The 27,422-nt window shown below is 37.5% G+C and overlaps 2 protein-coding genes across 2 annotated transcripts in view; both read right to left on the bottom strand.

The window, feature by feature from the left end:
* Window positions 1-577: 577 nt before the first annotated feature.
* MAT1A (methionine adenosyltransferase 1A) lies at window positions 578-19,211 on the bottom strand. Its single transcript, XM_009467837.2, has 9 exons — window positions 18,872-19,211; window positions 11,472-11,549; window positions 10,359-10,481; window positions 8,529-8,641; window positions 6,837-6,980; window positions 5,890-6,108; window positions 2,623-2,805; window positions 1,981-2,114; window positions 578-1,340 (listed from the first exon to the last, which is right to left on the bottom strand). Exons 1-9 carry the CDS (start codon window positions 18,963-18,965, stop codon window positions 1,238-1,240), a joined length of 1,191 nt encoding a protein of 396 aa, XP_009466112.1. The 5' UTR covers window positions 18,966-19,211; the 3' UTR covers window positions 578-1,237.
* The window catches only part of DYDC1 (DPY30 domain containing 1), a 32,628-nt gene continuing 15,635 nt past the window's right edge, over window positions 10,430-27,422 (bottom strand). Inside the window, exons 7-8 of the transcript XR_015707107.1 lie at window positions 11,472-11,549; window positions 10,430-10,481 (exon numbers count right to left, since the gene is read on the bottom strand). The gene's annotated coding sequence lies outside the window, so the exon portion shown is untranslated. The remainder of the gene's footprint in view (window positions 10,482-11,471; window positions 11,550-27,422) is intronic.

Raw genomic sequence — 27,422 nt, 5'->3', positions numbered from 1 at the left:
AGAAGGAGCGGCTGTCGCTATCTCCAGCAGGAGTAACAGGGTACCGGTAGTACCCAGACTTAGTAGCTGAGTACTGGCACTAACAGGGCCATGCTTTCTGCACAGACTTGCTCCCATGCCTGTGGGACACACAGCCATCTAGTGGCTGGTTCTTCGGTGAAAGACTGCTGGACAGGGTAGTGGTCCAAATTTTAACCTCATGCTATATATATTTGTTGATGTTTTGCAGTTGTTTCTATGCATTTTATTTATTCCAAAATTACATCAAACCTAATAAGCCATGCAATAAACCTAACATCTGGGAGTAAAAATTACAAGAGAATACTGTATAGCACAAAAGAGTTAGTTAAAAATAAAAACCCAAGACTTTTTCACTAAGTTTCTATTAATAAAAAGGACTAAACAGTGATCACACATGTAGTGAAAGATAAATTCATATCACAATTCCAAAATCTAGTAAAATTCAATTATGGTGGTAAACTAAAATCCTACAAGAGGATAAGAGGCTGACTTGAGATGGACCATTATACTGCAACATTAAAAAAAAAATAGAAAAAGAGTCATGTTTACATACATGGTAGGAAAAAGCTTTTTATTCTATGATTGTTGTTTTGTAGGAGAACACTTATGTTTCAAAAACACAGGTAATTGAAACACAACAGTAACAGCACATACTCAGTGAAGGTGATTTAAATATTACATATATGTTAACATCTTCTACAAAAGAGGTCGAGATACAGTTATGTGATATTCAGCCTTCTCCCACCAAAGCAACCCCCAGCTGTATGCAATGCTAACTCCAGTAAGGAAATTGGACCCCAGAATTTCCCATTGCCTAATTAGAAGCAAGAAATCTGCTGATCCTTAGTCAGAACTGGGAAAGTCATCTTTGCCTTTGCCCATGAAAGGTTTGAGGTTCAGCCATTGGCTTGCGTACCTGAGTCATACTTTGCCTTTATCAAAAGAACCAGCAGAGCAGCAATAAAAAGTAAACCATATTCTGTTGATTAAAAAAACCAGACTCTGTCCTTTATATCTTAGATAATGAAAGACACTGAGGGTTTAAAAAAAAAAAAAAAAAAAAATCAATTTCCCAGAAAATATCCTTTTCTTTCTTTCCATTTAAAATCTAAAATTCCTTTTGTTGAATACAAAGCTGTCAAATTTGATTTTCGGAAGCATCCTCATCATTAGTGGACTTCTCTTCCTTTCTGTTTTTAAAGGATGACTGCTAGTGTCAAAACACAAGTTTTTTGGGCACCTCCCATGAGAATTCATTTCTTCCAAAGTGACCATAACATGCAGTCTTCTGGTAAATGGGCTTTTTTAGGTCCAAATCCCTGTGTGTATAATAAAAAGAAGAGAAAATTCTTCACATTAAGATACTTCATGATGGCTACCATTAAAATCCTTGATGTTGATATTCACTTCACACCCTTAGCCAAGCAAGCATATTCTGGAGATGCGAGCATACCAGTGAACATGTTCAGTGGAGAACCATAAAAGTGACAACAAAACTTAAATGTGAAGTACTTTAGGGCTACAGGAAAAGTCCTTATTATTGAGAATTATTCATTTTAGTGGAAAAGATGAAATAATCTTCAATTCCTTTTGTAAAACAAAACTTTTTTTTTCACAGCAAAGTAACTTAAAATTCTTGGAACGCAAAAGTTATTACTTTATTTTACTTGAATTCCACATACGATATAAGGTCAAATGCTGAAAGTATATGTTCCATATGAAACTCAAAAAGTACATTTGTTATCTTAAAAGATATGGCACACTGGTAGATCCATAAAAAGTATCAACTGTGAAGACTGACAGAATGACAGAAAGAGAGAAAGTCTCTTTTGTACTGCATGGAACAATCCCATGCTAGTTCAAGAGGCTGACTCTTACATTGTACCATCTAATGGTTTTGCAAGAAATCATTTCTAGGATGTGATCACCAAGATATTTCCTTTTTATGTGTTTCTATACCTGACAATGACTCCAGGCCGAAGATCAAAGTTTTTGTGCACAATGTCCAGCAGCTCTTTCTCTGTTTTTTGGGAAGTTCCATAAGTGAACAGTGAAATGGACAGTGGATGAGCTACCCCAATAGCATAAGAAACCTATAGCAAAAAAGACACCACAGTTAGCAAATGAACACGGAACCTCAACGGGCAACAGTATGCAATAGAAGAAAGCATTCATCCATGAACCGTCTTAGGAAAACTAAGGCCTCTCCTTCACTTCCCATATTTGCATAATCCGTATTTGTAGAAAAAAAGAGAAAACTTTGAAAATGCTGAGGTCTCTGGATAACTTTCTTCCCCATTATCCAGTCACCCCGTGCTCATTTCCGTGTCAGTAAGTGTCAGAGGGTTGAGGGCTCAATAAACGTCCAGAAAAACAGCCAATAAAATGAAAGCTAAATGAAAAGTTCCAGCTTCAAGAAGCTGACAGGCTATTAGTGACATTATAGTGGTCTTGAACCAAGCACATCAAGGTCTTCCTTTCTTTAACCCCAAGCCATCACCAAGACTGCTTCTGCTACAGTGTCTTGTATGATGTGTATTCAAGGTGAAGCTGAAAAGGAAAAATGTTTTTGAGAAAAGCAACATTCATAGCAAACCATACCTGAACCAGAACACGGCGACAGAGCCCAGCTTTCACAAGAGACTTGGCCACCCAACGGGCTGCATACGCAGCTGATCGGTCCACCTTCGTATAGTCTTTGCCAGAAAAGGCACCACCTCCATGGGCTCCCCAGCCACCGTAAGTATCCACAATGATCTTTCGACCAGTAACACCAGCATCACCCTGAATCAGTAAAATAATGTGTTCATTTTACAGTTCATTTTAACATGTCTCAAACAAGGCTACGCATCCTGCAGAAGACTACAACAACATGTAGTTCACCACATATGGCTTGCTGTGGGGTAGCTGAAGGAATGAACCTGTCTCACTGAGCTACAACAGTGGCTATAAATGTTCTTTAAAGCCAGATTCCTAAGACAAGCCATTCATGAATAGTGTTTGGTAGTCAAGCAAACAGGTTTGCACCCAGATAGCTAGAGCCTGCACTGCCTGTATCAAAAGTAAATATTCCAGACAATGTGGGAACTTTGGTTTAAAAGTTGCCTATCTACCACATCCAAACTGAATACAAAATATTGCTAACATATTGCTAACAAACTACATGCCATATAGGACCCACTGAGAGATTTTACACTGTTAAAAACAAAAAAAAAATTTATATATATATATATATATATATATATATCTATATATCTATCTCAGGCTTTCATATCTTTTGGTCAAAATCTGACGTTGTGTGAATATTAAACAGTAGATGTCTTTTTTGTATTTACCATCGAAAGGTATGCCAGTGCTACCTTATACACCATTACATGGAGGCTGGCACCCAACATTTTCAGTGCAGTATCATTACAGAGACTGTCATACAAATATGTACTAAAACCACATTTCCAACCCTAAAATATTTAGAGTCTAATTTAAAATGTACATAAAAGGTATGGAGTAGCCGGCAGTTATAGGTAATTGGGAAAGAAGGATTACTTCTTTCTAAGAACAGATGCTTATAGATGAATATTCTAAAATATTAAATAAGGAAGCACAGATAACCTTCTAGCTGCCTACACAGCTATCCTGATTGCTCCTCACAAGTACTTGATATTTTCATTTGATCTTGGTTAGCTGATCAGTACCTGACTAATTGTCTGACCCTCCGATTTATGAAATGCTGAAGCTTTCTGGTGTGAATGGACACATGGTCAAATTTGAAATTCAGTCTCCTCCTGCGCAGGCAGGTTTGAAATTCTTTGTCTACAGAATATCATGTCAGTAAATTTCAACTGCTGGAATGTTTGCACAGCAAACACAAGTAGAGAGTCAAAGTTTTTCTTAGAAAGACTGTGCATATACACAGAAGAAAACCTTTGGCACTGTTTGTTCCATTCTGCTAAGAAAGCAGCGAGATGTAAATCTGAATTGCAGATAGCTGAGCTTGTCTAAAGGATCCTGTCCTGGGGTTCTTCTGCTTGACTCAAACCTTAATTTCTGGTGGCACAGATAGTTGCAATGAGAACATCTTGTGTGCCATCATGACTTGACTGCAGAACTGAGTGAGAGGAAGAGAAATGGACAGGTGAAAGGAAAAAAATCACCCCTCGTTTTAAAGGTGCTGAAAGAGCACAAATGCATTTGTAAAGCATGTGGAAGTCACTTTTGTAACGAGCTGTAATATCCTCACAGTACCAGCGGGTGCTGCTGTTGGGAAAACGGTGATAGCAGCAAAACTACTAATTTTGCCATAGCCAGAATTCAAGGTACCACCGTGCTCAAAAGCATAAGGTGAATATCCCAAGTGACATACATGTGTCTTCCTTAGATGAACTGAGCTGGAGATTAAGACAGCCTTCCATAGCTAGCATTGTTAAAAATAAAACTGAGTAATACTCTTCTGAAAAGTAATCAAAAAGTTCAAGATGTAAAAGACAAGGAAAGAAATAGTTATTTTCTGGTTGCTGCAATGCTATTGTAAATTGCACAAGTGATGATAGCAGTGGTAAGGCCATGGACACACAGGCAGATTGACCCATACTAAGTAAACTTATCCCGGGTTTAAAAAGCTGCAAACATACACTGCAATGTGCCTGTGTTTGTATGTGCAAACATAAGCAATACAGTTCCACCACAGGAGTAGAAAAGGTATTCCTGGTTGGTTTCCCAAATGTAATTATATTACATTTTTAAATGGGTGTAGTTCAGTGCACACCTGAAAGATTTACATTTTTAACAGGTGCAGTTCAGTGCACACCTGAAAATTTTCATATGTGTAGCCTTCTTTTTGCATGTAGCTATGATTGCTGCATTGGTTCATTAGCTCCGGGTTACAGTTCAAGCTTCCCTCTCCATTTGTCCATAGGCTAGGATGTCAATGACACACAGAATTACAGTGATACAACCAATTCAACTACACAAAAATATATTTTTTGTATAATCATTATTATAATGATTAATCTCAACACCTTCCTACCTGTTCGTGGCACTAATGTAAAAAAGACACAGCACCTTACAAATAATTCTGGCAAATTCCAGTAAATGATTGAACTTGAACAGCAAAGAAAAACAATGTCTACTTGGATTTGTTGTAAAATTGGACCTAATTTCAGGAAGCAGCTTTGAAATTTTGCTGTGATAGTTCTGAAGGGAACTGGAGACTAAAACATTGGGAATGGTGAATTTGTTTTCAAAAAGTAAATCTCAAAAGTCCTGATGCTACAGAGAGTGGAAGTTCTGCCTGACTTTTGTGAGTGCAGGATCAAATTATAAATCCCAGCTCCTGCATTGCCTAGATAAAGCAAACACAACATTCATTTTCTCACCAGGAGAAGCCTATCAGGGGCTGATTTTCAGAACAGAGGAACACCTTCAGCTCTCATTGGAGTCAGGCAGAACAGTGTGAGCTATACAGATCCAAAAACCAGGTTCACTGTAAGAGAAGTAAACCTTCTCTTGTTCATCTCTGTAAGGCATGCTTTCCATGAGAAAGGATTGCATGTCTTAGTGCTTGACTCAAGAGGGTTTGAGGAAACCCAGATCTGTGCTGTACATTCCACAGGCAATGTAAGATTCAGCTCAACTTACCTGCCTAGTCACAACACATGTATGATATAGCCATGCCCTCAAAGGTTACTTTGGAATACATTATGTGAAACCCTGGGTGCTTCTCACATATACAACTGCAGTTAAAACTTGCACTAGACAGCTTGCTTCTCACACCTTGGGACAGACATGCCAAAAAGCTGAGCATTTCTTTTAAGACACACACCCAATGACAAAGGCAAGCTGATAAAAGCACCAAAATAATACAACACAAACCTGAGGCCCTCCAATAACAAAACGTCCACTAGGCTGAAGGTGATAAATAGTTTTCTCATCCAAGTATTTTGCAGGGACAACAGCTTGAATCACTCGATCCTTCAGTGTTCTCCTCATATTCTCCAGCGAAATGGTTTCATCATGCTGCACAGATATCACAATGGTGTGAACACGCACCGGGATGACTGCTCCATTCTCCTGGATATACTGAACAGTGACCTGAATAGAACAGGGAGAGGGAGGAAGAAAATAACAAAGTTGCTATAAAACGTATTACTGGTCTACATCAAACATCATGCTATGCTATTCCAAGAGCAAAATTGTAGCAAAATGTCAATGCTGACATTATAATGATCACTGCTCACGTTGTTGCCAAGGTATGAGATATGAAGCCTACTTTCTCATTCTTCATTTTTGCAGTGGTGAAAAAAAAAAAGACTCAATATGCACAATCTGATTTGCTATGAAATTGTCCAAAACGTGTCTTTTGGTTGGGATTTCCAGCTAAACTCCCAAGCCTCAGAAATTTATGTTCTCAGTGCATCTTCAAAAAAGCCAGCCCGAATCCCTAAATATAAACAAATGCTTTGGATTTCGTGTCAGTTTTTCAATGCGCACAGACTGCTTAGGTCTGAAGGGTTAAATTTTTCTTGATCGGTAGGTGGTTAAGTGGTCCTAGTGCTCTGATACACGTTAACCATTTTCCAGCTGTCAAGGAGACAGTATCATAAGCAGTGGAAATGTTTTATCTGCTGCTTGTACGTTATATATCTGCTACTTGTAGGTTATCCTGATACTCTGAACACCATCAATTGATGTCTTTAAAAATATTTCAGATTTCTGGAAATGAAAAAGTAGTAGTTTTCAACTATCTGGACTATCCATAAGTGACTGGAATGCTATTGTGTTAGTAAAACAGAAAAAACTGGAATGAAATTAGTATTTACCTGTGTTTTAGAGTCAGGCCTCAGCCAAGGAAGTTCTCCATTACGCCTCAGCTCTGCTAACCTGGCATTCAGTTTATGAGCAAGAATAATTGTTAGAGGCATACATTCTTCTGTCTCATCTGTTGCATAACCAAACATCAAACCCTACAGGAGGAGAAGAGATACTTCAATCACTGTTAAAAGCACCACAACCAAAGGCAACGAGATTTCGTCTGAAGCAAAGAATAAACAGTACCCTTAGGTATACTTTCTACTATTTTACATTACAGTCCAAGAAGCTTAAACTCAGATCAGGCTCCAACACGTTATAGTGCAATGAGAAACAAACCACATTCCTAGAATTTTTCACTGAAAGCCTGAAGGTTTACATGTTGAGCTGGAAACCTGGACAGAAACAGCGACATTTCTGCAAAAAAAATCAGGTTCTTTCAATAGGAAAGAAAATCCGTTTGAGCAAAACCATTTTGGGACTATTCTGTCATAGGAAAGGTGTTATCATTAGCCTGGACAGGTTGTAGAAGCTTTTATGTATGAATACAGACACATGTATACTGCAGCTCACATCTGACATTTCAGCGCAATGGGATTTGAATACTACGTAAAGGATGTACTGTTAAACAGTTTAAGGCACCTGCCTCAGATTTGCAGTGCCACACATTTCTAGCCACAGCTTCTAGTGTTATTCAGTCATGTTCCCTGCATCAGATCACTATTTGTTAAACAGAGTTAGCAGCATTTTCTTTCTCCTAACCAGTGTATGTTGTGATAAAAAAAAAAAAAAAAATAAAGACAGGAAAGTACTTTGATACAATGGGAAAGGAGGCCATCAAAGTGCCAAAGAAAGTCAGATATCTTTTCATCTTATGTAGTATTATGTCCCCATGACAGCATAAAAGCATTTTAATTCAGTCCTCAAGGGTTTTTTGAACAATATTAGCTTGGTTCCTGGACTCTGATATCTCCACTTATGGTTCTCAACAGCACTGTTATAAACTAGATATTACTACTAATGATAACTACTGTAAATGTTAAACTCACTCATACTGGCATCAGTCAGATTATGGAGTTTTTATGTTATCATCTTTCTCTTGGGAACACACCATAATTATCTACATGTGTTATTTAGCTCATAGAAATGCCGTTTGGACAGCCTTAATTATGTGGAACACCTATTAGAATAGCTGCCTCTGGGAAATAAGTGAGAATTGAAAGTACTCTGGTGTATTTGCCTTCATTGTAGTAATGCTGCAGACAGTTGAAACCACCTAAATTTTGCTGTGTAAAATCTCAAGAGCTCTGTGAAAGCGAAAAGATCCTTTGTTTTTTCCATCTTACAAGCAAGTCTGGCTGCAAGATGAACGGTCTAGTGAATCTAAAGTCACTCAACAAAAACGTGAAATACGTAAGCAAAAAACCTTTGCTAAGTTCTAAAGGACACATTCTCAGCTTCTACAAACTGCCAGAGCTCTCCTGACCCGCATGGAGTGCTATAACAAACACCAGGCAAAAGTCTGCCCTCAAAGAACTTCCAACTGTTTTAATAAAAATACGGTTTTTATTCTGGGCTATCCCAAAACGAAAGAGTGGAAATCTTCACATGAGTTTTGATTTAGAAAACAGGGCAATAAGATGGGCTAAACTTTCCATTCAAACAGTTTTGATGTTTTAGATGTGATGTGATGTCATGTCTACCTGATCTCCAGCACCAACATCCTCTTCATCCCTGTGTAGATGAACACCTTGGGCAATATCAGGTGACTGCTGTTCCAGTGCCACTAAAACATTACAAGTCTTGTAGTCAAAGCCTATTTGGAAAAAAAGAATAGCAGCAAATTAGCTTTTTCTGTCACAATTAAGGAAAGTAAAATGGAACCATATGACAAAATTTTCATTCTGAAGGATACTGCATTCAGAACTCACAACCTAACTGCTCTTTTTAGTTAAATTTTTTTTGTCAATATGACACTTGAAACCTTTTTTGGGAGAGGGTGAGGCATATAGTGTTGCCTTTATTGCTTGTTACTGCTTGTTTTCTCTTGGATTGGCACCCTGTGCCAAGCCAATTCAGAACTGCAGAAAACTAGTCCAAGAAGTAAATAATTAGCCTCTCCCAAATAAATAGTATTAAAAACCTCTACCTAAATTCATAGGAGCTGATGTTTTCAGCAACTGAAGGCTCTGCTCTCTAATACATTATTCGTAATACATGTAAATCAGTGTCTGTACCTAAATCTCTCATGGGAGTTTGTGTGAGAGCCACAAACAGAAAAAAACAGATTCAAGTCTCACAGCAAATCTGAAAGTGGGAATTTACTTTACATGATTTTCATAGACCAAAAGGAAGCTTTTAAAAAGAAACTGAAAGACTTACAGAAGATTGCGGCAAAATTTTCCACCTGTTCCTAGGTATATTAATAGTAACTTGCTTCTCTCCAAATCCAACCTTTCCTAGAACTGTAGCTACTGGCAGCTGCTGACCAAACTCATGTTCAGCCAATACAACATACATACATGTCCATATGCATGTGATCCATTTAAAGAATGCTCTTCGCCCTCTTTTAAGTAGTCTATGTAGAGAAGAAGATTATATTTCTGTGTGCAATTGTTTGTCTTAGCTTTTTGTTTTACTTCTGCCTAGAAGTTGTTTTTAGTGGGTCACTGCAACTCCCCTTATCATTTTTGGCAGTTAGGATAAAAATGAGACTTATGACCTGCTAGTTTCGCCAGCGTGTTCTGAAAGCACTGCTGTTACGTGATGGTGGAGGTAACCTGCAGATGTGCTTCTATAATATTCTCCCACCAAAATCTCCCTGTAAATTCAACAGCAATTAAAGGACTGCAGAAACAACTTTTTTTAACAAAAAGCTCCAAAAGATATACTTCACTGTAACAGTATACTTGGAATATTTGTAATGTATAAACAGATAAATGGCAAATCAGAAAGTGAAATGTGTCTGGTATAGAAAGCATTTTGTCTTTTTTATCATTTGTACATTACACAAACCACTTAGGACTACACACTCCTCAGCGTGGGAGGAGTTGTTGAGAGCTAACAGAGAACCTTGCACAGTGGGAACCTGCTTTACACCTGGGAATTCTAGATGCAACCACAGTACAAATATATAATGGTACAATGAAATTAACTAGGTGTCTTCTTCCCTCTCTTTCACACCAAGACGCATCAATTGGCTTGCCAAATGAATAACCGAGATTCGAGTTCTCACAAGTTTAGAGGAGTGGTGGATTCTGTGGCTCAAGCTTCAGTTAACTATTCTGGCCTAATACCACAGTTCAAAGTATATTCTGCCTACTCCCCTTCAGTTTTAACTAATATATGATGTTTTTTCTACTTACTGTGATAAAGCCAGAAAGCGTATCATGTAGCACCATATAAGCAGCTTTCACACAGGATATTCAGTTTTTATCAGGCTTGCTAAAGCCCACATATGGAAGTGGTGACAGACCTGTTTTGCACGTGCCTATTGCTTGCTCTTCAAGGATTTCATGAGTTTTTCCACCAACCTTTAGCTGAATCGTCATAGCCAATATGTCTAATTGCATCTCGGACAACTCGTTGATAATCCACAATAGCACGAGATGTGATCTCCCCACAGAGCAACACCATTCCTGTCTTACATACTGTCTCTGAAAAGAAAGATGAAAACAGGATTACAACAGCAGAATAACCCAGCCCACTAAGACAAAGAACCATGTTTGTGATGATGGTGATTTCGAAGGATCTACTGGGTATATACAGTGGAAGTCCTTTCTACCCATATTTTTAGCAATATTAGCTCCTTCTACAAAAAATTCTTGTCATATTCACCATATGTCTGAAAGTAAGGAAAATACTAATCTGTCCAATTTACAAATGGGAAAGTCAAAACACTAAGCATGATTCAGTGATATGTGCAGATTTTAGGGAAATGTAGCATTAAGCTGTGATTTCTAAATCCACTTAATCCTTAATCACTCTAAGGTACATACTGAAGCTAAATAAAGCTTATCGGCAATCAACTGTTTTGAAAACTTTCCTCCAGTCCCAGGAGGAAGAATCTGAAGATGGATTTAGTTACGTAATACATGAATTGTGGTAATGACCTGAGGGTTGATGGTACAACTCTTTTTGAAGAGATTTCAAAAAACAAGCAGTTATCATAGAATCATAGAATGTCCTGAGTTGGAAGGGACCCCCAAGGATCATCGAGTCCAACTCCTGTCCCTGTGTAGGACAACCCCAAAATTCACACCATATGTCTGAGGGTGTTGTCCAAATTATGGGGACTTGGACTGAAAAATTAGTACTTTATTAAATGTAGTAAATGAACTTTTCAACAAAACATTCAAATATTCTTTCAAAAATCCACTGTAATGAAGCCCAGTCTGTTTCTCCCAGGAAAATTCACTCCACACACAAAATTAGCTACCCTACCATTCTACAGCCCGCTTAGGCTTCAGTCTTTATAAAAACTTTTACTGTCTCTTCTCATCTCTCCTACTCTTGAAGACTGTAATTCTTATGTAATTTTTTGAGAGTAAAATGAGTTAGCAAATGATAGCATCAAGCTCTATGCCAACATCAAAAAAACAATGGTGACTGGGTGATGGCTTAAAGCAAAGCAGCGAACAACTTACCACAAGCAACCTTGGCATTTGGGTCCTGTTTGAGATGGGCGTCTAGTACAGCATCACTGATTTGATCGCAGATTTTATCTGTAAGGCATCAAAGTTGTGATTCAAAACCATAGCACTCAATGCAAAACATGGACTGTTTGCATCATGTTAAATAGGCAGGTGTTTCAGCAAAGAATTCTTTTATTGCTTATTACTGGAGTATTTAAGCTAACTAAATAGAAAGACATATGAAACATGCTGCAAGCAAAGCCAGTAGATACGATGGGGAGTTTACTTACTGGTGTAAACTGATACTGACTACAACTTCACCTGTAGTTTTCTGCACTTAAGTGTGAAACAAGTGTGTCATGCATAGAATTACCTGAGAGGCTAAGAGGCTTTACTCCCAGCCTTCTCATTCTCTAACACCACAAGCACTCCATATCAGTGGTATTCTAACATGAAGGTGATATTCCACCATCAACTTCCATCTCCCCAGCAGAAAGTTAGAACAAACCTGAACAACACTGCTGGTAAAGCCTGAGAAAGAGTTTAGATCACTACAGATAATGTACAGCTCAGAGTCAAGTGCCTGTTTCAGGTTTGCCTCTTCTCATTGCTTCCTACCTTCTTTCCATCCTGCAACGCCATCTCCTAATAATCCCTGCAACTCACCTAAGACAGGGGAGTGAGCAGCACACATAGAAGCAAGAAGGGGTTACCAACTGAAGTTTGCCTGAGGTAAATCTTCCATGTATCTTCAGTTACATCCCAAATACAAAGGTTTCAGCTCAGGTTTATCATAGTAATCTTTTCTCTTTTTCTTTCTTTATTTTCTTACCTTTTTAATGAATAATGAATCTTAATCAAATAATGTAGCCAATCTAATGAACACAAAAGGGCAGTACCCATAACAATGTCTTACACATGAAAATGGTAATTTTTCTCATATATTTTAATTTCATTGTACTTTAAAAATGTCTAATATTGCATACTATGTTTAGATGTTACCATAACATGTTGTGTGGCAAAATAAATTAATCTCCTGCCTTGCCATTTGCAACACAATATGTTGGAAAGCAATGTTTTGTAAGAGTATGTCATTAGAGACTTTTAATACGTTTAACCTCAAGCCAAAATGAATTCTCATTTATTTTCATGAGGAAGGTGTACATTTAGCTAAGAGGGACAAATCAAAGACTAGAGAACGAATGTGATTCTAACACTCTTATCTCCCATATTAACCACTTCAGCACAAAAAGAACAAACAGAAAAGACAATTAGCAAACATAGGCTGCATTGGAACTTTCAGCCTTGCAAGGACTGTACATGGATTACTAAATTTGGGACAATTATTACCAAACAGGAATCAGACACCATTCTTGCAATTTAGTTAGAAGTCCAAATGAACCTTGTTTAGCAAGACTGGGGACAAAGGTGGCAAGAGTGATTAAAATGTATCTCTGCTTGCTGTCTTCAAAGTTTCCATTTTTATAGGGAAATATAGCCATATTTTCAAGCATAAAAGCAAACAGTATTGACAAAAATATGTAATTTTTGATTACCTGTGTGGGACAACAGAGCATCTGGGATAGGATGACCTTCTTAGTGCAGGTCCAATGCCCTGCAGTAAACTCCCAGTGACTGGTACTGCTTTGTAGTCTTTTTTCACCACCCAGAGTTTCTATGCCAGGAACAACCTTTATCCCTGTCCCTGTTCCACACGAAATATGTCTCACTTGCATTAGATACCAGTGTCCCATGTTTGTCTAAGTTCCCTGTATGGCACATACAGGGATAATAAATGCATTCTTTCCAAAACATTCAAGAAGAGTACAAGTCATCCCATATGACTAATTCATCCTCATTTCTCCTTGTGACACCTATCTGGTACAAAGAACCTCATGTTGGTTTTGCATGCTGTGGTTGAAATTAATTTATGAACTAAAATTTTCATGAAATGCTTCAAGGGAGTATTAGCCATAGTAGGCAGTGAAATCAGTAAGTGAAGATTTGACAGGATGTTTTCATGGTGGGTTTTTTTTTGTTGTTGTTTTTTTTTTTTGTATGAACTGTATCATTAGTATCTACAGTATTTCATGGATATTGGTAGGTAGAAAAGCAACTCTTTTGCTTCCCTCTCAGAGAAATAACACAGCAAACATTCATGAACAAAAAGCATAGTCCAAACTTACAGAAGGGGAAAGTTTGTCTTACAAAACTGTTACCCTGAAGAGATCATGATAGAAAACCAGATGAACAGTCATCCACAGAAATGATATTATCTCCATACAATAGCATTAGTGCAACTGCTACAGAAATACTAGATTTTGGGGGTGGTATTCCAAAGATGACGTTAAGAAGCTGTAGAAAGGTTTAGGGCAGACTGAGAAGAATGCCCCAAAATCAGGAAAATATATCTTACAGGATTAAATCAATCAAGCTCCGTCTAGTTTTGAAAGACTGAAGGAAAGACAACCTACCAGATGAAATCCTAATAGGCATTGGCATCACAGTCTCTAAGAACCTAAAAATAATATGCTGAGAGAGAAGGTTTTGTCTGATGAACTATAATGTGACTACAGTTGATAGCTGGAAATTAACGAGAGACAAATAAAGATTCAAAAAGGAAAATCTTAAATGGGTGAGAGCCACTGAAACCATTCATCTAGAGGTATGCAGGATTCCTTGTTCCTTCAAATCTCTAGGTGAAAATTGGGTATCTTTTTAAAAGGTAGGAATGAAATTCAACCATCATTTACTAGCATGTTTGAAGAATTCTTGCATGAAATATTATTCCCTGTGTCTGAAGGTCAGACCAGATTATTTATCAGAGGTCCTTTCTGGTCTTTAAAATCGATGTGAGAATTTAATCAATTAAAATAATAAATTAGAATAATTTAATCTACTATGCTGATAGCATACCTTTAGATTAAAATAGGCTGAGACAAATCAGTTTGACAATTCATGCCATATCTGATTGTTGGTGCAACAACCAACAGTTTTAGTGCAACTAGATCCAAATACAGACACATCTATCAAGACTGGAAATCTAGCTGGATGACTGGCTGATTAATGCATTAAACTAAAGGCATGTCTATTAGTAAAGGTCTCTGGTGTAAAATAAAACCAGGTGTTCTATTTTTAGCAATGCTTAGCAGGCTTTGTGCACCCTTCATTGTGTTATTTAAATTTCTCATCTCAACCATCCAATTTCTCTTATTAGCTGCTAAATGTGACAGGATATGTTTGTACATTGTATCCTTCCTTTATTTTTCTCCTTCTTTTTTTGGAAACAGGGAAAGCATAATGGACCACCTCTGGTGCATTAGGCATTATTGTCTAAAAAAATGATGTAATAGGTAAGAATTCAGTTCATGCATACCTTCATGTAGTGAACTACTATCCAATAGGATAAATATTCCAAAAGGAATGTCTAGGCTGAGGATTTCTTGACTGAGCAGGAAAGTATTAGATAACCATGCATTCTTTTAATGAAATCCAATCGTCCTACAGACCCCAGCCTTATGGCAGAGATGCCAATTAACCATAAACGAGGTTTTGCTAACTATAAAAGGAATGAATGAGTCTAGGGAAGCTGATGATAAACCTTACTCAAATGCCCAGTTGTCAAATGATGAAGTAAAGGAGGCATTCAACAACAAAAGTGATCTCCAATGATTAAAAAGAGCTTCACAGTTTTCCAGATAGCTGAACATAAGTTTGTTACATCAATCTAGACTATGTAAGAGCCTAACACAAGCCATGTCATCTGCAAGTTCTCAGGACCTCCCCAAAAGATTCACCATGTATACACACACAAGAAAGTCTATGAACAGCAGTAACAACTGAAAATTTAATTCAAAAAAGCTCTGCCCTTTGAAGCGCAATGGGTACAACCACACTTCTGGCTTTGATGGTGTAGTAAATATAATAAACATTGAACACTACAAAAGGTAAGGTTGATTTTCTTAAAAACCTGTGATCATCAAAATAACATTTGGTATTTTTAATGATACATTATTTATATCAACAGAAAAAAATAATTTTAAACTAGAATGTGAAATTATATATTCAAAATATATTCTCAGTTTTCTGGTAAAAAATGAAAACAGCCAAGAAACGCAGATACTTATCATGAGCACTCCATCAAAAAATAAGCTTTCCACCAAAAAGAGTTTCACTAGAAAGACTTTGAATAGCTGAATTGTGCTGTATTATATTTTTCCTATTTAAATGCTCTTGAGGAGTGCTAATTGATAACTGCAGTGGTACTTCAATATTAACACTACACTGTTTAAATATCTTAATACATCTGTTCTCTTTGTTCAATACAGCTTACTGAAGTATTACGTATATTGTTAAGTATATACAATGTTAGATATTGTTAAGTATGTATAATGTTAGATATAAGACATGCAAGCATCAACTTGCTGGAAAGACCTGCATTTTCTGTTTGTTTTTTTTTTTTCCTTTTGTGATTTTTTTTCTGTGACTATCCAGAATAGATAAACATATGTTTTTAATATGGTTGAAAATCTGAGGGTGCTTTTAACAGATATTTTCTCTTATATTTTTAAAGACATTCCTTGATACTAACTGGAAAACTGAATGACATTCTGTTTGCAGGCAATTCCACCTGAAGTCACACCAGATAAGGGAAGGAATTAATCCTAAGTGGTTTGGCACCTGTAAGACATTGTGGGTCAGAGAAACACATAATGCCTTTCAAAGCACAGTGAAACCATTGTGCAGCACAGACAGACGCTACTGGACAAAGCAAAATGAAGCAGTGGCAGAAACCAGCTATCTAAAACCCAAAATCTTTCTCTTCCCCCTGTTGCTATCCATGTGCTTTTATTCTATTGAAATGAAGAAGTCACGTGTAAGTCTTCAGAGAGTTTGGAATTTACTCCACTAGATGCCAGGCTTAAAGAATTTCTGGAAGGAAGTCCCAAATTTTATACCCAAGTGGTTTTGAAGAATTTGGACTGAGAAGATGGGATAAACAGAGTCTTCTGTAAAGTCTTTGGGGAGCATAGGTAATACCTGTATGTTAATTATTGCCAGCTATTACTTGCTTCTATTCACTTTGGGCTGCTTAGTGACACACAACTCTTAGGCATTGCACAGGTATAAGGCAGTTCTCTGTACACCCAAATAAATAAGCATGTAATTTCTCCTGCTTTGTTTATTAAGAAGGAGGTCTCCATTAAAGCATTCAATCCTCAGCTAATATAATCGGAACAATTCAGATTTCCACCAGACAAAGATCTGGTTCAGGCTCTTTACTTCACATAATGCCCTCTAGCAAATTATACTATCAATCACATACAGAAGAGAAATAAACAAGAACACACAAATTATCCATTTGGTATCAAACAGAGGAACTCAAAACTCACAGTAAAATTCTAGTGCTACTGATAATGTCAGAAGCCCAACTACAGCCTCAGACACCAGGCCCCATTTTAAGAAACAGCCAAGATTTTCCTGGGTGATAAAAACCTCACGGCATATCTACACCTCTCGTGTAAAACCACAGACGGGGAAAAGGAGGGTTGGCCGGGATGTAAGGGCGATCAATTTGCTGTCAGAAACTAGAGCTATCGCTGAGACAATTAAGACCTATTGCTGGGCTGTGTTCATGAACAAGAATTTGCAGGACCACCCAGAGTTACTTACGGTCAACCTGGCCTCCCTTGATGTGGAAAATGTGGATCTTTCCTTTGTCATAGGCGTTTGGGCTTTCAGTACCCTACATGAAGACCTAGGCTGTTTACGAAAGTATGAGCATTGCAGTCCTGAAAACGTCTGAGTAAATTTCAGCTTTCCACTCCCTCTACAATAAGCCTCTTGGGTTCCCACTTTGCGTCTCACAGTACCCAGAGATCTGGCAACCAGGGCCAGGTGAGAGGCTGTACACAAATCTAACAAGCAGCAACATTGCCTCTCAAAGACCTGCCAAGTATTGCAGCACAGGAGGGGAATAACGCTCAGGGGGCTTAAAAGAAGGTCTACCGAGGGCCAATAGAGTTTTTGAAAATAAAGAAGGGAATGTGAATAAGAACTAAAAAATAGGCCAAATTCTAAAACAAGAAACGAGACAAAATGAGAACTGGCAAAGGACAGAAACCAAGGGACAAAGCCAAACCTGGGGACTCAGTCAAACTCGTCCTGTTCTGAGACTTACCTGTTATTGCCACAGGGGGATTAAAAACAATGATCAGAGTAGCATAAATTGTGACCTGCCATCTTCGGAAATACCATCATGAATTTAAAATTACCATATTGTATGTTATTTTTCCTATGAAACTACATTGCGCGACAGACGCTGGATGTAATTAAGTACAAATTTGGGATGAGACCTATGTCCCAAGGACTGAATGTGGTTGTCATTTTCCGATTGTCTTACATCAGGAAGAACCCCAACTGGCTTAACTTGATGTAGCTGCCTTGACATTGACAGAGATGTACTCAATTGCATCAGCCATGGATTTGATCTGAGGTAATAAGTTAATATTATAGAAGAGTATGAGAATTATAGACATAAAATTCTCATTGCTGACCTTTTTATTCTCTGCTATGTCATTCCACCCACTTGTGATTTACTCACATGACACGAGTACAGACCTGAAAAAGCCTTATTATAGCAAAAGGCACAGGACGCCAAATTGGCTTCTAAAATAAATAAACTTTTCAGGACATCAAACAGTCTATTGTCCCCTGGCCTCATTTGGGGGAACACTTGCTGTTGACATAAGGTATGTGTTTATGGCAGATGAACATTTGTTTTCAATAAAATTGAACTAAGCTCTGCTGACCATACATAAAGTTTAGCAAATAACTGTCCACTATTTGCTTAAGCAATTCCATATATTGCATCAGATGATGGAATGGGGGGAAAAAATCAGCAACTTTGCCATGTACAGCTGCTGGGACCATTGATTTTTAAAGGCTTTAAAATAGCCTGCTTAGAGATATTCCTGTCGTGGGTGCCAGTTTTAGAGCACAGCATATATGCAGGACAGTTTCACAGGGCACATAAAGATATGGAACTTGAGAAGCAAGTTATACATTCTTATCCATATGTGAAACTTGAGTCTGTTAGGGAGAGAGTAGTGTCTCCACGGTAATACTGAAAGAAATTCAGATGAAAAGGAAGAAGCAGCAGCCATAAACCCCACTGCCCTCCTCAGTGTAACACACACCCTGCAAAGGCATGTAAACTCCTGTTGGAAGCACCTGAGTTATAGCGGTTCTATAGTCTATATAGACACGGTCCAATAGCAATAAAGTAAAAAGCACCCCGTTACAAATAACTTCTATAATAAGATTAATAGCAGATGAATTCTTCAGGCTTTTAAAACATTTTAAATGAAAATATTATTCTTTTTACACATTTGCCAGAGCTGGTTTCTTACCTGGATGTCCCTCTCCCACCGACTCTGATGTGAACATGAAAGCCCCTTCATCATCCAGCGTGTAATCACATAAACCATCCACTGGCCCATTCATGATTGTGATGCTTTTCCTGATGGATTACTATAAACAGTACTTGAAGAGTTGTACCTTTAGTGCCTTCTCTTAAAGGAGAAGTTCTTTATCAGCAGGACTATCGCTGCCTTCCCTTATTACCTCTTACACTAACTTGAATTTCAGTGTGTGAAATCAGCATGTGCTTGCATCTGTGTACACATGCAAGCAGTATGCATGTGCCTGAAGTCTGTATCCCTACCTAGCCTGATCTGTCAGTCCCTGAGCTGCTCCTATATACGGAAAAGTGAAAGTGCCTAGATAATCATGTGAGGAAAATGGAAGAGCCCATTTCTTGGCAGGGGCGTTAGTTAACTTTAGGATATTTCACTAATGAACTCAGTTCTTGGAAACATTCTAGATCCAACCCGCGCACGATTGGTTATCTTAGCAACTCAACTGAGCATGAAGTAATCCAGCAGTACTAGTGACAGTTCAGGTCAGCTGCTTCTTCAATCTGTCTCTCCCCTAATTCTGGGATCTATGTTCTGCTTCCAACTGTGTGTTGTGGTTTTACAGGGATAGATACAAAATCTGTAAATGCATGACTTTCCTAGCAAGAGACTGGAAGAAGTTTGCTCTGCATCACATAACTGTATTTTCCTTTTACTTTTTCGTCTCTTGAAAAGTAGAATTCTCTCCTGAAATTTTTTTTCTTTCTTCATGCACATTTGAGAAACGAAACATCTGATAAGATCTAGCATGATGAGTGTTTCTCATTTAGGCAGACCTCTCCCTTCAGCCTTTGCTTTTCTTTTCCTCTGTCCTCTCTTGTATTAATTTAGATCCATCTTCTCTTTGTATCATATTCTCATATTATATTCCACAACCCTTAGAAATACACTAACTGCCACATTTGACTACTCAGTTCTGCTACTGAAAAGTTCTTCTACAGTCAGATGGCTCATGTCTGGAATACGCTGATGGTATGACAGGTATGAAGACAGATGGTGTTTTGTAGGTATACGTGCTATTAAGTTAGTATACAAAAAACTAAACATACCCATGGGGCAGATCCAGAAAATGCCCAGCACTACTGTACCATTATAAAAACGAGTAATTATTCTTAATTCCTTTACAGAAAGTATTCTAGTCTCAATCTTAGACCAAATCATTGGTCTACCAAAATAAAATTTTCCCCTTACTTCAATGAACATTGAATCATACTGTCTTAATCGTTCATTTAGATGTTACAGTAAAGTACCCGATATGTGGATTGGAACGAGTAACATACTGCTTGTGCCATAGCCCTTGCAATTTTGACAGCAATGAAATCCTTATCACTCTTCAGTTTAAAAACTGATTTAGTTTACTTCAAACCCTTGGTCAGTATTATTTTAAAAGATCACTTTACATGGCCCCTTGGATTCAAATTTCTGCATTGCTACTTATTTGTGTAAGAATTAATTAGAATTTTCACTTTCTGCCTACATTCCTGAAAACAACAACCAATGCCTGTGAATATTCACCAGTAACCTGCTGTAGCATTGACCCCTCTCTAATTATCATTTACATGGAATTGTTCATTTCAAAGACATTCTCTTGTTTTTCTGTTGTACGGAATTCATTTCACGGAATGAAAAGCACTGTTTGCAATTAAAAATGCAGAATTCACACATCAGATACATGTTATGAGGCATAGCTTTCTCTGGAGTAAACTATCATCAGCCCACTGACATGAAGATTCTATCTCAGCCTGAATCAATTATGCATTAACACCACCTAGAAAAACAGAATTTGTAAAAAAATAGAAGACCAAAGAGTAACTAATAATATTAACCCTAGTTAATGGGTAACATTCAAAAATTATATTAACTTTTAAAGTAAAATAACACCAGTGATAACCATTCATTCTTAAATGCAAATGTGGGTTTCTTCTCTATGGAAGCACAGGAAGACACGATGGGAATGGGTGAGACACCTCTGACAAAAACTCTTTTTGTACACATAAGAGTTTTCATTCTAATTCTACAAACGATCCTCCAGCAAAAGCAGACAAGATTGAATATTGTCAGTCTGTGAGTTCCACTCTCTCTTGCTTCTGGTTTTGCTTTTTGTTGGTTTTCAGTGCCACTGAAGGACAGAAATTGTAGTTTGGGAATCAGCGTTCTTTTTTTTTAGGTAACAGTTAAGCAGAATGCAGAAACAGGCCTCTCAAATAATCCTCTTATCCTATATAAAAATAAAAACCCACAAGCTCTTAAAATGCTGAAGAGTGCAAGTAATTTGACATACATGAGTAATGAGTTTGCAGGCCCATTGTTTATTTTGCTTTTACAGTTCCTCTTTTTGGACTCAGTTCTGGCTAGTTAAATGCATTGGTCCTTGAGACCTTTCAAGGGTCACCCTTCATTAAAATAGTCTCTCTGCTAATAGCATTCTAGAAATGCTACGCAGCTGCATTTCACATAACTTCTGTAAAAGCTCCAGTTGAACTGCTTGCAGGTGTGGTTTTACTATCAAGAGCAACACATTTGCTTTATGGCCATGAAGCATCTCAGCATGTTCTCTTCTAGGACATCTGTGACCAAATCTAAACCACTGTAGGGTTAGGTAATGTTTAATTTAGCTTCTCTTCCCAGACAATTTGACTTGTTAAATATTTGTAAAAAGGTAAGATAGTGCTCTGCCATCATGTCTTTTTGGCACAGATCTTCTGCCTATGCAATTAAAAAAAAAAAAAAAAAAAAAAAGAGGATTATAGTAAAATAGTGATTGATATCAGCGTTTTTCCGTATTCCATTTTATTGATCAATCAATGTAACATGCTTCCAAATTTTCTATTAACTTTATTGCTGTACCCCACAGCTTTGTGGGACTGAGCCCTAAGAAAATCAGTTTCTTTGCAAATCTCATTATAATTCCTATACTGCCCATCATTGTATTAAGTATCTTTTGAGTATATTCTATAACCTTTACTCAGACGATACCTAATGGCAAAATCCTCTCAATTAGTATGACTCCTGTGCTTTGAAATGAGGCTACAGACAGGAAAATCACGATGTAAAAATAACACTGTCCTTCTGTATTGCTATAAGTATTTATTCATATTGACTATAATGTCAATCCCAAACACTGTAATAGCAATGTGAATCTTTCTCTTAACTGTAAGAGTCTTCATATTTGGCACCATCCCATGTTTTTGCTACTTTTACTCATAGCAGTTGTGCAAAACTACCCCCCTTCTAGTTCATATAACACTTAACAGCTGTCGGAAGGCATAGTTTTACTGCAGCCTTGAGAAAGCCCTGAAAATTATGAAGTGAACAAGATTTAACTGAGAAAAGAATTTTATGAATGATTGCTATTGATGCTGCTGATTCTTTAGACAGGTATGACTGATAAATTGTCTTGACCCTAGACCTCTCATGACATATTCTCATCAGATCATTTTACTTGCTTACCTTCTCCTTTCCTACCCTTATCTGCTTTTCTCCTCTACTCCCCTTCCCTCATTTTGTCTTGCTTACATCCTTTCAGTTAAAACACATTTCCCTTTCTTCTTTTTTTTCCCCTTTTACTTACTCCTTTCCCTCTCCCTACCTGGCTCTACTGATGTCCCATTTATGTTATAAACCACTGAAAATGGAGCCTACATGGATGAATGATATCTGTAGAAATGAGAAAACGAATTTGAGCTAATAGCTTACAGACAAAACACTTCCAACTATCACAGCAGAAGGGGAAGGAAGAAAATAGGTATCCTTAAGACCTGGTAATCCTCACTTCAAGCTGCAGAAGAATCATGTTTTCACTGGAAGCAGTACAGGTTTAGACTCATTCACTCATGCTGTTTCACCACCATAGTAACTTTTAGGTGACTTCTTTTGAGTGAGGGGGAAATCGTATCAAGAACTCTGAAGAACTTCTACATGACTAGAATCACTCATGAGAAAACCATTGCTTAAGCTATGTAATTTGTCTCTCTCACCATAACTTTCAAATGCAAAGGACAATGACTTGATTTGTAGAGAGCACACACTTAACAATAACTTAAAACTACAATTCCACTATCATTAAAGGACCCAAACATGCTTAACAATATACAGAAATAATACTTCATGCATACAAATAACAGATAGGAAAGTGTTTTCCTGAATACTTCTGTTTTGTTCTCTTGACTTTATCATCAAATAAGACTTTATTTTACTAAAGTTAACTGTTTAACAGGCTAACAGTTTAAGTTTCTTATCTTGCTATTTTATTCTCACTTCACAAAATCATGCAAGGAATTTACTCCTAATTTATGCCTGTGGAAATAAAACAGTTTTCCAGGTGTTTACAAAAACAACTTTAATAGTAGTTTCATTTGTGCTATTTACTAGGAGTAGTTCGTATAACACAAATAGCGTATTTTCAAGAAGTTACTGCAGTTCATCTTTTTTCCTATTGGAAATAAGCACTAAATTATGGAAGCTTCACAGGGGTATCTTTGAGGGCTTTTTGGTTTGTTGGTGAAAAGATTTGATTTAGAGGGTACATTTTGGTTTGGGGGAGGTGGATGTTTTGTTTTGTTTTGTTTTTAAATTTAACATCAGAAAGATTTGTTTAGCTGGATATATTTCTTTTGCATGAAGAATGACAAGCCTTATCAGAGCAATAGGGCTTGAACATCAGGAACTCCACACAGAACTCACACCTGCTTCAGAACTCTCACCTCTATCATTATCTGAAAATGAGAGCGGCTCAAGGCCTCTCAGAGGTGCAGGTGTAAAATTTCACTGGCCCCCATTCAGGGTAAAATAAATATTGTGGGGCAGAAAAAAAACCAGTTGTGACTGTACAAGAGGAGGCGGTACGTATTCTGAGATGGGTGCTCATCACCTAGCATTTGTTCTTTCGTATCACCTTTCTCCTTCTCTGGAGTATGGGATCTCCTGCAACCTCTGCACACTACCATAAACAATTCAGCTCTTTCATTCTTAAGTTTTCTTACAACTTTTTGAGTGAATACCAATTCTACTCACAGCAATTTCTTGGTGTGCATTCTATGTAACTTATTCCACAGTTAACTTCAGCTTTAGAGAGATCCTCCGCTGTGTCTCCCATCTGCCTTCCCTTCCACTCCCTAAGAAGCCTTTCCAGGTTCTTCCATCACTAACATCAAAGAAAATAATTAATTTTGCTCCTCTCCCAAGTGCTTGTCCTCTTTGCATCTGTTTGACCTCGAATTCTCTATTCTGTCACATCACAGAATCATAGAATGTTTGAGGCTGGACGGTCTCTAGTCCAACACTCTGCTCAAAGCAGGACCAACTTGAACAGGTTGCTCATGGCTGTGTCATGAAGTAACACGTGCCAGGGCCTTATACATGAAGCAGCAACTTTGAGTTGCTTCTTAGGAAATAATTAAAGCTACGTTGAGGCTAAATTCTGCTTTCATTAAAGTCAGCTGTAGTCTTGGTACTAATTTCACTGGGAGCCTTATTTCCTCAGAACTGGGACACTAGGCAGAATTGAATACAACTTAATTTTCTGTTTATTCACTTAATAAAAGTCCTGTTTATATCTCAACCCTGAGATCATTCCTCAAGGCTCTCTAAACTAAACACCCGTTTACAAACACAGGCATTTGTAACACCTCATAGACAGACACCTCAGTTTCCTGCGTAATAATGATAAATAAAAAAGTCTCTGTTTTCTAATCAGTCTTCATAAATTAGCATTGTTGTACCAGAAATGGTGGAAGAATAGCAAGATTAGTTAAAGTTTAAGGTTTCCCTTACACTGATTGTTTTTTATTGCTTCAGTTAAACAGCATTAAACCATACTGGTATATAATTAGTTCTGCCTTTAGTCTTTGGCAGTTTTTCCTGTTGAAGTTATAAGCTCTACAGAGCAATGTACAAGCATTTGTTTGTGTTATGTCCTTACGTGGAGCCCTATTACAACAGAATCACAAATTCTCTGGGTCCTCCATAAATGATGAGGGGGTAGATGAGAAAGAACGGAGACCTATGCCATCTTTGCCTCACACAGCAAAAAGTTTTTTCAGTTTGCAAATGTAACGGTGTATAACTTACAGATTTAGCATTTTGCTCATAAGCTATTATGCTAAATTTAATAAATGAACCCATTCATTGTTAAAGCTATGCCTTGGACAGGAATGGAAAAGTCTTCAATTAGAAATGGCCTCCCTTTAACCTTACAGAAAGCCACCTATGTATTTTCCCTGGATGTTTTTTCCAGTTGCTACAGTCAGTTGTTTGGCTAGGGAAAGGTTGTCATCTGACACGTAACAAAGCACAACCCTTAATTTCAATTGCATGGGGTGCGACCACACATCAGATACACACACAGCCACAGTTCCTTTCTGGGGGAATAGTTAGGACTCCTTGCTGTTAATGACAGGTCTGATCACCTGTCCAGACTAAACCCCATTACAGCCATAGATCTAAATCTCAAAAACAATTTGGCTAGGGAACTTCAGCTGTCTTCCAGCAGCTTGGGATCTGTACGATCTTCTGCTTTCACATGTCTTGTGACATTACTAGTGTATTTACGTAAACTATTAGGATTTCCTCAGTACCTTAGGAAACAGACTGATTGATACATTTAAACAGCCATTACCCAAGAGTTTTTGCTGCAGTGTTTCATAGATGTTTACAGTACAGGTGGTCTTTGGACTTTGAAACAAATATTGACTCTAGTACATGAAGTCAGGTTTCAGGACCTATCTGCAAGAACAGTTGTGGAATTCGTAAATTCTGGCTTCCTGACAAGGAACATTAGGTTAAATTGAGACACTTCTGACTTTTTCTAGATATATAATGCCAGAAGAGACTTTTCTTTCATGTGGTATAGGACTCTAATTACTTTTCTGAAACATATAGTGATCAAAAACCTTCATATAAGTCTACTCTATATGCATAGTGTATGTGAAACAAGAACCAATATTTGCAGATGCACCTCTTTTATGCTCGCAATGAAAATATTTACATAGTTTAACTGCTTGATACAGGCAAACACACCTACTTACACACTCAGGACTAATCTAGTAATAATGCGTAGCAGAATTTTACATTCATTTTGCACAACTGAAAATGACTGCACAATGCTGTGAGCTCCAGAATTAGGCTTGTATGGCTGTCTGGAGAAAAAGATACAACATACATCCAGCAATATTTTTTAGTCATGGTTCCTATCCACAGGTTATTCACAGCCTTTCCAGAAATGCTTCCACCATCATTACTACAGAGCTGAAATACACGACTGGTGCTCTCAGGTCTGCAGGAAACTGCTAACTAAATAACCTGATTGGTCACATCTTTCAGAAATCCCCTGACCTGACCTTGTTACCACAGTTGGTTCAGCCAGGGAAGGCTGCCATTCAAGTAGCAATTTCACATACTTCACCTGGGCAAATACATTAGCAAACAGCAAACATCATTATCTTTCATCTATGTCTGAAAGATTTCACTACAACTAGTCATTTAGCAGTTTCAGATAAACAAGTCTGAAATAAAACAAAAGCCAAAAATATTCTTAGATATCTGTCTAAACAGGGGACATTAGATAATGGATGAAGGGTATGTAGCATCAACCAACACAAGTGTATAAATGGTACTAGACAAAAATGCATACAGTAACCAGAGCACACAAACATTTCTACAGATTCCCATTCATAGATGGAATATGGAATAGAAAATTTCAATCTTACCAAAAGATCTTCAGGCTTATAGACATAGTCGCAATCTCAGTTTCATTATAATACTTTTTTTTTTTCCAAGTCCTTTGCCATGAAACACACTAAAAGTCTCAGGATTTTTCCCAGATTTGTAAATAAATAAGTTTGGTTCCTTAAGACCAGGCAAGTAAGAGCCCAACATCTATTACTGTGTGGTATTGACATTGTAAACAGCATTCCAGAAATGCTGCCTTGCAATTTTCTTAATTAGTTTTGAAACTTTGTGTTCAGAGGAAACTCTGGGGAATGTGAGCAAAAACTCACAAGATGTGCAGTGCAGGATATCGCTACACCCCCTGCCCCCACCATCTTTGTTTTGGCTTTATTTCCCAAAAATTATTAAAATTATTAGGCTAAGAATTGGTTCATAACCAACTAGAAAGGAACAATAAGGGTTAAGAGGTCTCTGCAAACATTTTTTTCGTATGCATAAATATATATATATTTGTCCACATACTTTTTTTACAGCTTAAGGAAGTTTTCTTTTTACTTTCTCCATCTCTAAACAAGTCTTTTGACATCACAGGATGCTTGAAAGCACCTAATTGTGATGATAGTTTGAAATGAGATAGATGACTTGAAGGCGATTAGAATAATTAGGCTCTAAACTTTCAAGATAGTATCATGGAACTTGTTACAATTATTCTTATAAACTTTCATATATACTGGGCTATGTGCACAACTGAGTCATGTTATCTATGCCAATTTTTTTGCAACAAAGTGCTTATCGTAAGAGTGAAATGCAAGTAATA

Source organism: Nipponia nippon, unplaced genomic scaffold (assembly GCF_047370975.1).
Source record: "Nipponia nippon isolate SJK-2023a ecotype South Korea unplaced genomic scaffold, ASM4737097v1 scaffold_3, whole genome shotgun sequence".
NCBI lineage: Eukaryota > Metazoa > Chordata > Aves > Pelecaniformes > Threskiornithidae > Nipponia > Nipponia nippon.
The sequence above is the reverse complement of the archived record's forward strand: the minus strand, read 5'-3'. Positions and strand labels throughout refer to the sequence as shown.

What these genes read in the sequence shown, in the direction of transcription:
- MAT1A (XM_009467837.2), bottom strand. Translation starts at nt 18,965, where the DNA reads ATGAATGGGCCAGTGGATGGTTTATGTGATTACACGCTGGATGATGAA. An exon ending in GGTGGGAGAGGGACATCCAG is followed by an intron (nt 11,550 to 18,871) that starts GTAAGAAACCAG and finishes GATGCCTTACAG; the next exon opens with ATAAAATCTGCGATCAAATC. An exon ending in CGGCCTGGAGTCATTGTCAG is followed by an intron (nt 1,341 to 1,980) that starts GTATAGAAACAC and finishes TTATACACACAG; the next exon opens with GGATTTGGACCTAAAAAAGC.